Source organism: Piliocolobus tephrosceles, chromosome 3 (genome assembly GCF_002776525.5).
Source record: "Piliocolobus tephrosceles isolate RC106 chromosome 3, ASM277652v3, whole genome shotgun sequence".
Taxonomy (NCBI): domain Eukaryota; kingdom Metazoa; phylum Chordata; class Mammalia; order Primates; family Cercopithecidae; genus Piliocolobus; species Piliocolobus tephrosceles.
Genome location: NC_045436.1, coordinates 165,205,965 through 165,221,636, shown reverse-complemented (window position 1 = coordinate 165,221,636; position 15,672 = coordinate 165,205,965). Strand labels below are relative to the sequence as shown.

At 40.4% G+C, this 15,672-nt stretch overlaps 1 protein-coding gene across 4 annotated transcripts in view; it reads left to right on the top strand.

Moving 5' to 3' along the window:
- SLIT2 (slit guidance ligand 2) overlaps nt 1-15,046 on the top strand; it is a 368,029-nt gene extending 352,983 nt beyond the window's left edge. For 3 of the 4 annotated variants that reach the window (XM_023206993.2, XM_023206991.2, XM_023206992.2), the window contains 4 exons: nt 4,472-4,626; nt 11,380-11,668; nt 11,938-12,149; nt 13,242-15,046. In XM_023206993.2, the coding sequence (XP_023062761.1) occupies nt 4,472-4,626; nt 11,380-11,668; nt 11,938-12,149; nt 13,242-13,483 (898 nt within the window). In that variant the 3' untranslated portion in view covers nt 13,484-15,046. The remainder of the gene's footprint in view (nt 1-4,471; nt 4,627-11,379; nt 11,669-11,937; nt 12,150-13,241) is intronic. The other variant, XM_023206990.2, reaches the window with a different exon arrangement.
- Nucleotides 15,047-15,672: the final 626 nt, after the last annotated feature.

Here is a 15,672-nt window from a genome sequence, read left to right as displayed (position 1 = left end):
CCAGTGGAAAGGCTCAAAGTTAAGTGGTTCGCTTTTAGTTTTTGTGAGTCATAAAATATATTGTTCCCTAGGGAGTGGTGAAAGAGCATTTATCAATACTTACCAGAACCCAGAAGGATGCCATGCGTTGCATGTGGGTACGTAGGAGACAGCTGCTACAGACTGAAAAGTGGATTATGCCTTTATAGCTCAGGCAGTCTTACTATGTAGCAACTAGTGTGTTGATCATTGCTTTTATTTTATTTTATTATTTTATTTATTTTATTTTATTTATTTTTTGAGACAGAGTTTCACTTTGTTGCCCAGGCTGGACTGCAGTGGCACTGTCTCAGCTTACTGCAACCTCTGCCTCCCGGGTTCAAGCAATCCTTGTGCCTCAGCCTCCTGTGCAGCTGGGATTACAGGCGCCCACCACCATGCCCGGCTGATGTTGTCTGTATTTTAGTAGAGACAAGGTTTCACCATATTGCCCAGGCTGGTCTCGAACTCCTGAGCTGAAGCCATCTGCCCATCTTGGCCTCCCAAAGTGCCAGGATTGCAGGTGTGAGCCACCGCTTCTGGCCCACTGCTTTAATTTTAAATGAATGTGTAGACAGAGGATTCCTGGACATCCCCCAGTTTATCTCATGCTGGTAAAGACAGCATGAAACACAAAGTTAGAGTGTTACTAACTCTGAAAAATTATCTTCAGGTCCCATGTGTAAAATATCATCTTAAAAAACAAATTTGCCAGTCGTGATGGTTTACATCTGTAATCTCAGCACTTTGGGAGGCGAAGCCAGGAAGATCGCTTGAGACCAGCCTGGGAAACACAGCAAGACCCTATCTCTACAGAAAAATTTACAAAGTAGCTGGGCATGGTGGCCTAGCTGCTTAGGAAGCTGAGGCAGCAGGATCACTTGAGTCCAGGAGGCTGAGGCTGCAGTGAGTCATAATTATGTCACCGTGCTCCAGCCTGGCTGACAGAGCGAGACTCTGTCTCAAAAAAGAAGGAATCTAAAATCATGAACTTTACTATGCTTACCTGTTAAAAGGTCAAGATGAGACTTCATCTAATTCCAGGGAGATATAAATGGAATTAATCTCAGTGATAAGTCTTGTGAAGTTCTGGTGTGATCAGATTAGACATTTAAAGCTTTTAGGGACAGAAAAGTATAGTTAGTCTGAATCTCACTCATAATTGTGAAAATAAAATCCAAACTCAGTTTTTAAATCCATATAATTTCTATGCATTCTTCAAAGTCTCATTGTGAGATTATTACTTTTATTAACAATTCAGTGTTTTTTAGTAAATGAATCAAGTTTTGCTACCATACAAAGTTATGTACTATAGAACTTTATTATTCCCAGGCTATTTGGGACAGAAATTATATATTAAAAGCTTATTAGTGGTGAAACACATGCCATTTGTCTAGGAATAGGTATTCCTCAGGTTTTCGATTATAAAAGTAGTACATAATAATTAAGAGCACATACACTTGAGCCAGACAACCTGGCTTCAGAACTGTTTAGCCACTAACTAGATGTGTCACCTTGGATGTCCTAAGTGCCCACCTCTTTTTGTGAAGCTTACATGAGGTAATACTTGTAAAGTTCTTAGTACCTGGCCCTTAGTATGTGATATATAATCCTTTGCTCTTGTTTTTTGCACTTCTCTTAAAAGGAAGAAAAATCACCTAAGGTCACACTAACCAAAGATGACATGTCTAATGAGAGCTAGGACAAGCTGAGCAAGATTTATCTCTCAGCATTATCCTTGACGATACTGCCACGGAAAATTCCAACTATGTTTTATAAAATGAATTTTCAGAGGTCTTATCTTAAACATGCTTGAAGCGTAATGATTATCTATAGATATCATCTAGGAGTATTGCTAAAAATAATTGATATATGTTATTCCTAATACATCTCCCTTATATTTACCACATATTTTCAGAAATAAATAATACATGGCCAATACTTTAAATTAGCTTACAATTAGCAAGAGTTTAAGACATGTACTTCAAAAAGGAAGAAAAAGGAACAGAGGAGGGAATAAAAGAGCAGTAAGTAAAGTGAGTTGATGATGAAACTACCTACCTCCAAGTTCCAACTGCATTCAGGTGTTTAAAACTGTAAAGTGTGTTAACTTAAACCATACAACTGTACTGCATCAGACACCGTCATTGATGATGACATGCCTGAACTGACTGTCTAAGACCAATATGTGACCAAGAATCCATTCCTTGGTAATATATGCATCTTTTCTTTGCAATTTTAAAGAGAAAATGGGGACCTCATTATTAATATTTATTAAGGTTGATGTTGATGGGACATCCATATAAAACTACTTGGAAAGTTGTGTGTAACCTCAAAGTAAAAAGGAATTGGCTTCTACGTTCTCTATGTCTGTATTTATTTTAATGTTTTACTTTAAAACTTTTAGTAACTTGAACAAGATATGCCCCCAAAGAAGTTCTGCCAGCCTTTAACATTATCCTACAATTAATATTTAAAATAAAGCTAAATTAAATTCTTTCATCAAGAAGATTCAGAAATAGGGTTGAATTATTTGTATCATGATCGTGGTTGGGTGGGGGGCCGATATGATAGTGATGGTGATACTAATATCTAACATTCATTTTTGCTATGCTGGGTATCTTTCAGTCATTTTACATAGTCCTCAAATTAACCATGGAAGGCAGAAATATTTATTAGCATTTACTGAGGAGAAAACTGAAATATATTAGTCATAAAGTAACTTATCTAAATCAAACACTTCATAAATGCAAGAGCAGGATTCAAATCCAGGATTATCTGACTACAGAGTCTATATGCTTCACCATTAGCTGATGTTACTACTCGGCATACCCTCTTAGGAGAGAGTCATATTTAAAACCACTAATGGATGGTGTGCAACTTTACTTAGAAAATAATTTTCTGGTCTATTTTTTCCTCTGCCAATTGTATTGATGTTAAGTGTTAGGATAATTAAAAGTGTAAAAGGCAAAAATATTGATTGACATATCTAACATTTAATTTTATACAGTTGTTATCTGAGACAGGCTATCAAAGATTCCTGCACACGTGGACTCTTCTAACCAATTAAATAGAAAGAATGTCAAATGTTTTCACATTTCTGCAGAATGATTTCTCTTGTTCTCAAATCAAAAAAGCGTTTTATTATCTGTCATCATACAGTGGAATATGATTAGACTCCAGTGGTGAAAGCCATGCAGAAATATGTTAATGCATTTTTCTATCATTCCCTAGACTTTGCCATTTTACAAATGTAAATATCAGTGCCCAGAAGTTTAATCAGTCATCTTGCATACAGAGTATTAAGTATTCACATTTAGTAATAATCTATCACATGCTCCCATGTTTCCATGTTGGAGCCTTTTTCAGTCTCTTCAATATCCCAGCATGTTAGATCTTTAATCATCACCATTAACTTTTTGATCCCAACTTCTGTTATGCCATATTTTTCCTGTATAGCGAAAGGTAAGTATGTTCTTAACACCTCACTGTGTATTGGTCCTATTTCTTCTTTGGTCCTGTTTCATTGGTCTGGTTTGCTTTTTTGCCTGCTGTCACACCAGAGTTAGGTATGCAGCTACACTTTAAAAACCATGTAACACATATTTAGTAATTATACTCAACTTCATCTTATTTGTTAATTCTCATTTTCCATTTACCTTTCTTCATCTTTTTGTCTTTATTTACTTCATCAATTTCTATAAGCCCTTCCAAGGTTTTTAGAAGGTGACAGTAATAACTGTTAGACCTGGCCCTTCAAAATTATAGAAAAGAATCTAGAGAGCCATTGTCGTTGCAGTATTTCCTAGATATCACTATGTTAAGCATTTTGTTTAATCTGTTATTCGCATGTCTCCCCTGAGCATAGATATCTTCTTCACAGTAATATCAGTTGATGAAAATGCACAGAAAGTGAGAGGATATTATTAACGAATTTCAAAAAGTACTGAGATACCACCAAGTTGGTTCTCCTTGCATATGTGTATGTTTGATTCTGATAAGTCATAATATAGAGTTTTTTTAAGAGCAGAAGCCAGCAGTTGTGTTACAGTGTTTTTAACACAGGCCTAGGTTCTTTGTCTTTTCAGTACAGTTTGAAGTAATAGTATCTTGGTAAATGGAACTTTTATGGCAGTTAAAAGCAAATGTATAAATTATCCTTTGGAATTGCTACATGTTGAGAGAATGTGGCTGGATGATGATGAAATGCAGTTATTTCTACTTCTCATCATAAAAGAACAAACTTATTTTGTATTCAGTTCCTGAGAAGCTGAAATCAATCACATCTCCTTGAAAATACCTATTTTTGAAAAAAATTCAACTACTGGTCTTTATCTTCAGTAGTGTTAGATTGCCATCTCTTTTCCCAAGGAGTGCTTATTAACGTTTGTATTTTAACTGCCTTGCTTTAAAAGAAAAGGGAAGAATCAGCCAATTTTTTTTTCTGTTGTAGTGTGGAGACAATCAATGATGGAAACTTCCACATCGTGGAACTGCTCGCCCTGGATCAGAGTCTCTCTCTGTCCGTGGATGGTGGGAGCCCCAAAATCATCACCAACTTGTCAAAGCAGTCCACTCTGAATTTTGACTCTCCACTCTATGTAGGAGGTAAGCTGTTTTCCAAGTTCAGTTGGTCCTCAAACCCTGTGATTCTCATCATGGATGAATTCTGAAGTTTATTAATGCCTAGTGCATCAGTATTTGTCATTGACCAATAGTGATCAATCATTGAAAGATGGATGGCAAAGACAGAACAGAAAGATCTCTAGGTGGGTATTAAGGGATCATTTTATAATCCCATCTCTGGTTCTAAGTAAATGTGTCATCTGGGTAGAGAAGGACATTAATTAATATTTCTTGTGTATCAATCACATGCTGGGTGATTTATACATTATATAATTTAATCTTATATTTGATCTGGTCTATGGAAAAGGAAAGTTGGTTAGAGGTTAAATCATACAATCAAGAAATGATAAAACAAGCTCAATGCAAACTGGGGAGTAGATGAGCCCACCCCAGCTCCCTTAAGGAGGCAAACCCTATCAGCTCAGTCGAATGTTGTCATGCTGGAGCTTCTAGTTGCTAATTCGTGTGGATGATAGGATAAGTATCACTGTAATCCAGTGACTGAATGAATGAATGAACAAATTAAATATACAAATTGTATTGGAATAACAAGAAATAGTTCTGTTCCACTAAGACCTTAAGGTGAATGAACAAGAGAAAATGTTGGAAAGGTAGGTTAGAACTTGAAATCATAGAGTGAAGACCCTGGGCTTTATTTTTAAGTGTAAAGAAGGCAGATCAGTGAATAAATGAGGGACAGAAATATAAGCAAAGTTCTGTAGGAGCCCATTGGAGAGGACCCGCAGAGGAGGGAGGTCCCAATCTTGCCTCTATTTGGAGGAACAAAAATAAACTGGAGGCATAGAATTTCAAAATTCTGGTAAAGGAGCAAGAAAGCAGTTAATGCTGAATTGAGAAGCATTGGATTAAATTACGTTGAATTTATTTGAATTGACTGATAACACTAACTTACAGATGACTAAGTAAAAGCTTTGAACAGGTTATTGTACAATTTCATCACCATGACAGATATTTTCATGAGTTTCACATCATTTTCTGAAAAATAATAACCTATGCTACACCATTATCTCAACCACTCAGAGCCTTCTTTTTAGTGCCTCTAAGTCTAGGGCATTTCTGTTTTAATAATTTCAGTAGTAGACAATCTTAACACTTTGACAGAGTTGGATTGTTTTAGAAACAGTTCGAAGTCTTTGATTCAATTCTGTAAATATTTATTGAGTACTTAACCACATACTAGGAACTAAGTAAATGGATACATAAAAGATACAAAGTTGAAGAAGCAAAGTCCATTCTACTCCCTAAAAAGTCAGGAATGCAGAGGCATCTTCAAGTAACTGTAATGCATTGTCAATAAAGTATTGCATAGTGAGTCTACTCAGCAAGTTGACTGGTCTAATTGCTTCACGGCGGAGAGTCTCATTACAAAGCAAGTCGTCCATTCTTGCCAGCATTCCAGTTAACAGGGTTGCTTTCAGGTGAGTGAAGCCAAGTCACAAGTGTACCTTTGATTTGAGACAAAATAAATTATATTTATTGAGTCCATGCTATGTGCCCAACACAGTGCTCGTTTTATAGCCTCAATCTGCAGAGACCTTAAGAAGTGGTATGATTTTCTCTGTTTTGTATTCCCTGAAGAGCAATCTCAAGGATTTTATATAACTTGGCCAAGTTCACAAAGGTATTATATAGTAGACACCTCATTGAAGTCCAGGTCCGCCTGACTCCAGAGCCACCTGCATTGCCATTCACTTCTTAACATAAAGCAGAAAGGGAGCAAACCTAAGTGTTGTGGCCTTTTGTTGTTTATTTATGGACTTTTCATTCACTTGATTTTATTATGCTTTCATTAGAATCCACTTCATTAAACCTTTCGAAGCCCCTTTAGAATGTAGTACAAAACACATTTTAAAAATACAGGGGGCTGGGCATGGTGGCTCACACCCATAATCTCAGCACTTTGGGAGGCTGAGGAGGGAGGATCATGTGAGCCCGGGAGGCTGAGACTGCAGTGAGCCATGACTGCACCATTGCAGTACAGCCTAGGAAACAGAGCCAGACACTATCTCAAGAAAAAAAAGAAAATACAGGATGAGACTGTTTAAGTCAGAACATTCCTTCTCCCCCAGTCCCCAGCCCAGAAAAAAAAAAAGAAAAAGAAAAAAAAGTTTTAAACTCCAAAATGAAAAGTATTTATCCTTCTGAAGGTCGAGGGCCTGGAAGAATTCAAACAGCACCTCTGTGCACCCAGGCCTCAAGGAAACCACTTTCATCCCAGTCCCACTGCCAGAGATCACCATGGGCCCACTTTCTCCCCGCTTAGAGTGCAGTCTCAAGGGTGACTCAGATTTTCAAAGCACAAGGAACCTGTAAGACCACAGCCTTGAATGCTGTATGGCAAAGGCATGGGAAGCAGAGGGAGAAAAGGAGAGTGAGGTGACTAGGTTCCCTTTCAAAGTGGTGACTACAGCCGGGCGTGGTGGCTCACACCCATAATCCCAGCACTTTGGGGCTGAGGCGGGCGGATCACGATGTCAGGAGATCGAGACCATCCTGGTTAACACAGTGAAACCTCGTCTCTACTAAAAATACAAAAAATTAGCCAGGCGTGGTGGTGGGCACCTGTAGTCCCAGCTACTCGGGAGGCTGAGGCAGGAGAATGGCGTGAACCCGGGAGGCGGAGCTTGAAGTAAGCTGAGATCGCGCCACTGCACTCCAGCCTGGGCTATAATGGGAGACTCCATCTCAAAAAAAAAAAAAAAATATATATATATATATATATATAAAGTGACTACAATGAGATACCATCTCACACCAGTGAGAATGGCTATTATTAAAAAGTCAAAAAATAACAACTGCTGGCAAGGTTGTGGAGAAAAAGAAACACTTATACCACTGTTGGTGGAAATGTAAATTAATTCAGCCATTGTGGAAAACAGTGTGGCGATTCCTCAAAGGCCTAAAAATAGAGCTACCGTTCAACCCAGCAATCCCACAACTGAGCATATAGCCAAAGGAATCTCGATCATTCTATCTTAAAGACACAGGCATGCGTATATTCATCACAGCTCTATTCACAATGGTAAAGGCACAGAATCAACCTAAATGCCCATCAATTCTAGACTGGATAAAGAAAATGTGGTATATATATACCATGAAATACCATGCAGCCACAAAAAGGAATTGAGCTGATGCCCTTGGCAGGAACATGGATGGAGCTGGAGGCCATTATCGATGGCAAACTAACACAGGAACAGAAAAACACATACCGCGTGTTCTCACTTGAAAGTGGGAGCCAAATGATGAGAACACATGGACACAGAGAGGGGAGCAACACACACTGGGGCCTATGAGAGGGCGGAGGGTGGGAGGAGGGAGAGGATCAGGAAAAAATCACTAATGGACATTAAGCTTAATTCCTGGGTGCTGAAATAGTCTGTACAACAAACCCCTCGTGACATGGGTTTACCCAGTTTGTTATACGGTAACACATATCCACTGTTGGTGGGAGTGTAACCCTCATATACCCCTGAACTTAAAAGTTTAAAAAAAAAAACAAAAAGAAAACAGGGATGCTGCCCAAGGAGGACTGCCTAAAGGTGTTGCCTCAGCATCTGGGCAGAGGCAGCCCCTTGATGAGTATATGGAGAGGCAGCTTAATCTACCCTTGGGTTATCAACTACCCAGGATATGTGCTTTACTTGACATGATTTTTTTTTTTTTTCTTTTTTTTCTGAGGTGGAGTTTCGCTCTTGTTGCCCAGGCTAGAGTGCAATGGCTCCATTTTGGCTCACTGCAACCTCCACCTCCCAAGTTCAAGTGGTTCTCCTGCCTCAGCCTCCCGAGTAGCTGGGATTACAGGTGCCTGCCACCACACCTAGCTAATTTTTAAAATATTTTTAGTAGAGACAGGGTTTCATCATGTTGGGCAGGCTGGTCTCAAACTCCTGACATCATGTGATCCACCCACCTCGGCCTCCCAAAGTGCTGGGATTACATGCATGAGCCACTGCACTTGGCTGACACAAAATAATTTAATGTTCATGGTTTTTTTTTTTTTTTTGTCTATAGTCCAACTGAACCCTTATTACCTAATGGGGAAAAAAATCAAGAAATAAGCCCCATGCATGGAAATCCACGTATATGCGACATATGCCCTCCTCGTCCTGCCACAGGACAGAGGACCTAGGCTTGATACTTGGTCTCTTTATTGCCATTTTGAGGCCTGTAGAAATAAGGCTAAAAGCTGTTTGCTAAGTTATCTGTTGGTTGATTGACTGATTGATTGAATGACTTCCAACTAGGTCTATGGCATAGAGGAAAGGCTTAAAAAAAATCATGGATCTGACTGGGCGTGATGGTTCATGCCTGTAATCCCATCACTTTGGGAGGCCAAGGCGGGTGGATCACCTGAGGTCGGGAGTTTGAGACCAGCCTGACTAATATGGAGAAACCCCATCTCTACTAAAGTTACAAAATTAGCTGGGCGTGGTGGCGCATGCCTGTAATCCCAGCTTCTCAGGAGACTGAGGCAGGAGAATCACTTGAACCCAGGAGGCGAGGGTTGCGGTGAGCCGAGATCGTGTCATTGCACTCCAGCCTGGGCAACAAGAGTGAAACTCCGTCTCAAAAAAAAAAAAAAAAAATTCATGGATCTACTTCTGTTTGTCTATGAAGACCTAGTTTCCTAGCTAGCACATGAAAAGACTGACTCAGAATAATTCTTGATTTTATGATAGCCTATTGAAAGTCAAATATATGTATGATGTCTAAACATTTTCATTTACAGATTACTTTAGTCAAAGCTGGGCTTTTTCTAATTGTTAACTTTGGAACAAAAAGGAACAGATTTACTAATTGTATCTCTGTGCTGTGGAGCTTTGCCAATCTGTATTTATTCTTGACATGTGCACATATGCGTGTTGTGCCTATATCAAAATGAGCTATTAAAAATAGTTTTGGAAGAAGTTCATTTTTAACCACTGAATAAAGGACCATAAATGTGTGGTCATTAAAGTCCTTATGATGGATGGATGTGGTTAAATTAGAAAAACTTACCCCAGGGCAAGGAATTTTCTGTCACCAGTCCTCTCCTGGAAATGGTAAGTTTCATCCTTTTGACTCTGCTCTAGAAAGCAACCCACAGCGAGAGGGACATGACTAGAGACCTGTCCTCACAGAACTTCACAGCCAAGAGACTTCGTTCAGTACCTGTCAGAGTGTAACCATGGACTACCTGAATCACCTGAGCTGCATGTAGATATTTAGATTTCTCCACCTCTCCTGTTCCAATAGCATCAGAACCTCAGAAGGGGGAGAGAGTGGAGCCTGCAAAACTGCCTTTGAGCATGCACTGCTGTTGGTTCTTACGTATGACAAACTTAGGACAGCTTCTCTAGTCCATGTGCTCATGGTATATAGATGACAATACTAAGCCCCAGAGAGAAGAAATAACTGCTGCAAGTGCACACAGAACCAGAAATCCTTAGCCTCTACCCAGTGGTTTCATACAGTTAGCTGTCTGACTTTGGTGGCTGCTTTGAATGCCAATGGGTGAGTCATTTCATATGAATGGGAAAGGAGAAGGCGGCATAAGTTCGGACCCACAGTGTGCTACAGTTCTTGGTCTTTATAACCAACAAACCCCCTAAAGAGTGAGAAACTGGGTCTTCCTCAGCCTAGAACTTCCAGCCAGCAGTCCAGAGTTTAGGCACAGCTAAAGCATAACTGGGGGGTTGTGGGGAGGTGGTAGTGGTGTCGCCAGCACTCTGAAAGCCTCCAGCACCCTCCCCGCTTCCCTGGATGGGTGCCTCCTGCAGGATGCCTTCCAGGGACTAAGGGTCTGGCTTAGGCCATGGAAAGATTCTTACGTTTTGCCAAAATGAGTGTTACCAGATGACTGTCGCTAGTGGAATGTATATATACAAAGATTGCAAATACTCTGTTTTTGAAGGGATTTCTTTTTTATTTCTGATTTCTTGGACTATGAAGCCTTCACTCTCAATTAGCAAGAAAGAAAAAATGATGTGAATGAGGTGCTGTCCTGAAAAGAATCAGGAGTGAGTTTTTAGGCATTGACCTCGTTGACCAAGCTCAAGGACGCTGCCAGGAGCGAGCTGGATTCATTGCCAACTTAGAATGTGGCAGGGCTGGGGAGAATGGTCACTGTGAACCCCAGTTCTCAGCCCCTGAGACGTGGTGGACCTAACCCTGATTCCAGAGATAGAAGAGGTTCTTCTCATCAGCCTAACTCTAACCTGAACTCGCTGGGTCACCTTGAGCATGTCGCCAGGGCTTTCTGAGCCCTAGCCCCTTGTCTTTAAGATAAGGGGTAGAATTAGAGCACTACAAACTGAGCTTTGTGGAGCTCCAGACTTCCAGGAGTGCGTGCCTGGAGGTGGGGGGTGGAGGACAAATGGAGAGGGAGCGTTCCCTTCCCCCAGTCTTGCCTTTAAGGGCAGTAGCTCTGCCTCTAGGTTTTATACATTTGTGTACATGTAAAGTTTTCTTTGAAGCAAATTTTAAAAGTTAAAGATTAACCACCAGTGAACTAGGTATTTTATTCTAGTTGTGGATTAGAATTCCCTGGAGCGTCTTCCAATACAGAACAAAACAAAAACACACATCTCTTCTCCGCGTCACTTCTCTACCACCCTGTCCGAATATCCTGCCATAATAGGTTGGCAGTGAAGTCCTAAGCATCCATATTTCTGGGTAGCAAATGGCTGAGAAATCCCCAGAGAGCCTGACCTCTGACCCGGTGTTCCTCCCCAGGCATGCCAGGGAAGAGCAACGTGGCATCTCTGCGCCAGGCCCCTGGGCAGAACGGAACCAGCTTCCACGGCTGCATCCGGAACCTTTACATCAACAGTGAGCTGCAGGACTTCCAGAAGGTGCCCATGCAAACAGGCATTTTGCCTGGCTGTGAGCCATGCCACAAGAAGGTGTGTGCCCATGGCACATGCCAGCCCAGCAGCCAGGCAGGCTTCACCTGCGAGTGCCAGGAAGGATGGATGGGGCCCCTCTGTGACCAACGGACCAACGACCCTTGCCTTGGAAATAAGTAAGTTCCTGCTGCTTGGTAGTTGAGCACACACGTGAAAGCCTCAAAGCCAAACCCAAGGAAGGAAGGAAAGAAAGAAGGAGGGGAGGGGAGGGGAGGGGAGGGGAGGGGAAAGGCAGGGAGGGGAAAGGCAGGGAGGGGAGGTTCATTAGGCATTAGCACTCTGTCCCTCATATTTTCTCAATCATCCTCCATTCTTACATCACCTCCGTTCATTCTTACCTCCTCTGCTGAATGCATTCCCACTCCCGTGTTCCTCCTCCCTGTAGATGCGTACATGGCACCTGCTTGCCCATCAATGCATTCTCCTACAGCTGTAAGTGCTTGGAGGGCCATGGAGGCGTCCTCTGTGACGAAGAGGAGGATCTGTTTAACCCGTGCCAGGCGATCAAGTGCAAGCATGGGAAGTGCAGGCTTTCAGGCCTGGGGCAGCCCTACTGTGAATGCAGCAGCGGATACACGGGGGACAGCTGCGATCGAGGTAAGCCAGCCCCACTGGGTACCTCGCTCATGGCAAAGCAAGAGGGGTACCACGTCTTTGAAAAGAGAGAGAGAAAAGGGGAGAAAAAAAAAACAGGAGCAACAGAGAGGGGAGTGATAGGAGAGAATACCAGGTCTTCGCACTACTTGCAGTTGCTGCTATTGATTTATTTTCAAGTATTATGAAGGCACCAGATGTGAAATGGCCTCCACCACAAGATTGTATGCAGCCTTAGATGCTTCTCACAAGTTGATTTGCTGTAAAAGAAATACTCCTTTTTTCCTGAAGCACATTTGCTTTACTCCTGTCTTACCTTTACCAGCTGTTTTCATCCATATATATTATTAATACATCTTCTGGCACACAGGAGATGGTCCTCATAATTCTGCTCTAGTTTTAGTACAGAATGACCTTTGACCTTAGAATCGACTGATTTATCACAGCAAATCATGTGGGTGAGAGGAACGGAAACAGGCTGACTTCTTAGTTCACCTTCCTCCTCCTCCTTTGTCTGCGTGATCAGAGCTCGCCTGGTCTCCAGCTGGCACGGATTTTGTTTTGTGTGTCAGAGGGACGAGACAAGAAGAACGTGCCCGTGGAAGCTTTTAGCAGATGTCTCTTTTTTGAACTACGTACTTCATACTGGGGTAATTTATGAAGTTAGTGGAATGTTACTTGTATTAACTAACAGATTGGATAATACTAAACTCCAGGTCTAATAAATAAAATTGCATACTCTCTGAAACTGCTCCCTGTGGTAAACAAAACCAGCTGTTAGTAGTGTAAAAACAGAAAATGTGTATTTTTTTTTTCCTTTTTTGCAATGAGAGAAAAGATTTAGGAATCCAATTTTCTTGTCACTGCAATAGCATTGTATTTATACTCTACATATATAGTTTTCACCTTGCTGAAAATAAAGACCAAAAAGAAGTATTTTTCAAAAAGTAGGAGGCCATGCCACCAGCTAATAATATGTAAAGCAGGTTACAAAGGGGAAGCAAAGGCTTCTGAATTAAGTTGTGGATTCACAGTCACTCTGCATGACTTCCAGTGACTGTTCTTAAAATGCTTGTGCTTTTTGTTCTTTTCCAGAAATCTCTTGTCGAGGGGAACGGATAAGAGATTATTACCAAAAGCAGCAGGGCTATGCTGCTTGCCAAACAACCAAGAAGGTGTCCCGATTAGAGTGTAGAGGTGGGTGTGCAGGAGGGCAGTGCTGTGGACCTCTCAGAAGCAAACGGCGGAAATACTCTTTCGAATGCACTGACGGGTCCTCCTTTGTGGACGAGGTTGAGAAGGTGGTGAAGTGCGGCTGTACGAGGTGTGCGTCCTAAACACGCTCCCGGCAGCTCTGTCTCTGGAAAAGGTTGTATACTTCTTGACCATGTTGGACGAATTAATGCTTCATAGTGGAAATATTTGAAATATATTGTAAAATACAGAACAGACTTATTTTTATTATGAGAATAAAGACTTTTTTTTCTGCATTTGGAAAAAAAAAAAAAAAAGAAATGCTTGAACTAAAGCTTCCCCTATGCTGGAGAAGTATGAAGAAAGATATACCTGGAGGCATTAGAACAGCGATGGGAACCATTGCAACTCGGGTCCATCTTTGTAACATGCTGAAGACAAGCAGAAGCACACGCACGAGGGGCAGAGGAGCTACTGCGCACTGCTGTGAAATTGCCCAGAGCATAAAACCTGTGTACCCTCCTTCACATCAGCCAAGTTCACTAGGACATACCAAGCACATGCGTGTGAATGAGGATGCAAGGCAAGAGAATGGAACTCCAGAATTCACAGATAGAACAAATGGATGAGAAATATTTCGTGCAAAATATAAAGTGTCCTGAGGATCTGGGTTCCATTCACAAGAGGAAATGAAAGTGATAAAATAAATTTTATCTTCCTTTTAAATGTCAGCATGTCAGCAGAAGCAGCACACAAAAGTCTTTACCATTTTCCAGTATTAATTTTTTGTAATATAAATGATAAAGGAGATGATAAAGAACCAATAGATTATTGATAAATAAATTAGTAATAATATGATTTTTTGTTTCTATGAGTTCTAAACGGCCCTATACAGTATTCAGTTTCCATGAGAAATATTTATTGTATCAAAGTACATTGTACTTAACATTTTAGGCCATCCTTTTACTGTTCCTTGATGCTTTAATATATATTAATTTATAATTATCCTGATATTTTTGTACATTTTTCAAACTTAAAAAAATCAGGATTTTTTTTTTTTTTTTTTTTTTTTTGGCAATAGTACTAACATAGGGTTTTATCTTGGGATAAATATGTGTTGGTCTGTTTGTTGACCTTGACATCTGCTCACTGATGTCACTGACCTACTGGCCTCATTCAGGACACCTGCAGAGAGTATGCAAAGTCCAAGAGAGGAAAACACAAATCTGTATGTGAGATGGTCATTGTACAGAAAGAAGTGGCCCCTCTGCAACATGTCCTCACAGAAAAGAAATGGTGTGTAGCAGTCAACACTAGAAAGTAGACCTTTTGCAAATTAATATGTCCTTGACCTTGTTTGCCCTTTTCTGGGGGTGGGGTGGGGATAAAAAGACTGTCATGTCAAGAACTGTGATTTTTTTTTCCCCCAAACAATAAAACTTTATTATCTTAATGTTCCCATGTTAACATGTTTGCTGCTAAATTACAATGTAGAATTGATAATGATTTATAGTGGACTGTGCTCTTCCCTCATTAAAATCCCAGGGTGCCCTGTAAAGATGCAGATGTTTCTTCCTGAAAAATTCTTTTTTTTTTACAAAGAAAATTAGATGTACATGTATAATTCAGTGTGCTTTGTCTTTCTCCAGACTAATATCAGTTACGCTGCTGATGTTTGTAAATTAAACAGATATTTACTTCATTAACAGCTTGGTGGTTTTCTTAGAAATTGCACAATAGGCCACTCCTTAAGAATTTTTAATCAAAATGATACAGAAAGAATAAAGAAGAAAACCTATGCCTTTTTGTTGCCAAAAATTGGTGTGAGATTCACATGTTGTTATTTCTGGGGACTGATACTGGAATGGCCACATAAGAGAGGGATATAAAAACATACAATTTGCTGAAAAAAAGATATTCTTTTTTTTTCAAAAAAAATTGTAAGATGAAGTCTAACGAAGATGAAATGTTTTTGTTTTTGTTCTTCTTTGGTTCTCCCTCCCCAATAGAACCAGGGAGAAAACAGTAAAAGCCACTCTTAGACCAGTGTTGGTAACATCAAGGTGTACTATCCAGGACAGAGAAACAACATTGGGAGAAATAATCCTCATCAACCATGATAAGATGCCTTTGTTTCCCTGTAAACAAACAAACAAACAAAACAACCATGCATACACACATGCACATACACACACACTCGGTCTCTCTCACAGACACAGACATCTAAGCATTTATTCATTCTTGTTTAAAATGTCTAAATTTTAATTATAGAAACAATTATATAGCTACTCTAAATTATTTAGTCCCATTGATTGCTTCTTTGTTCCAAGGG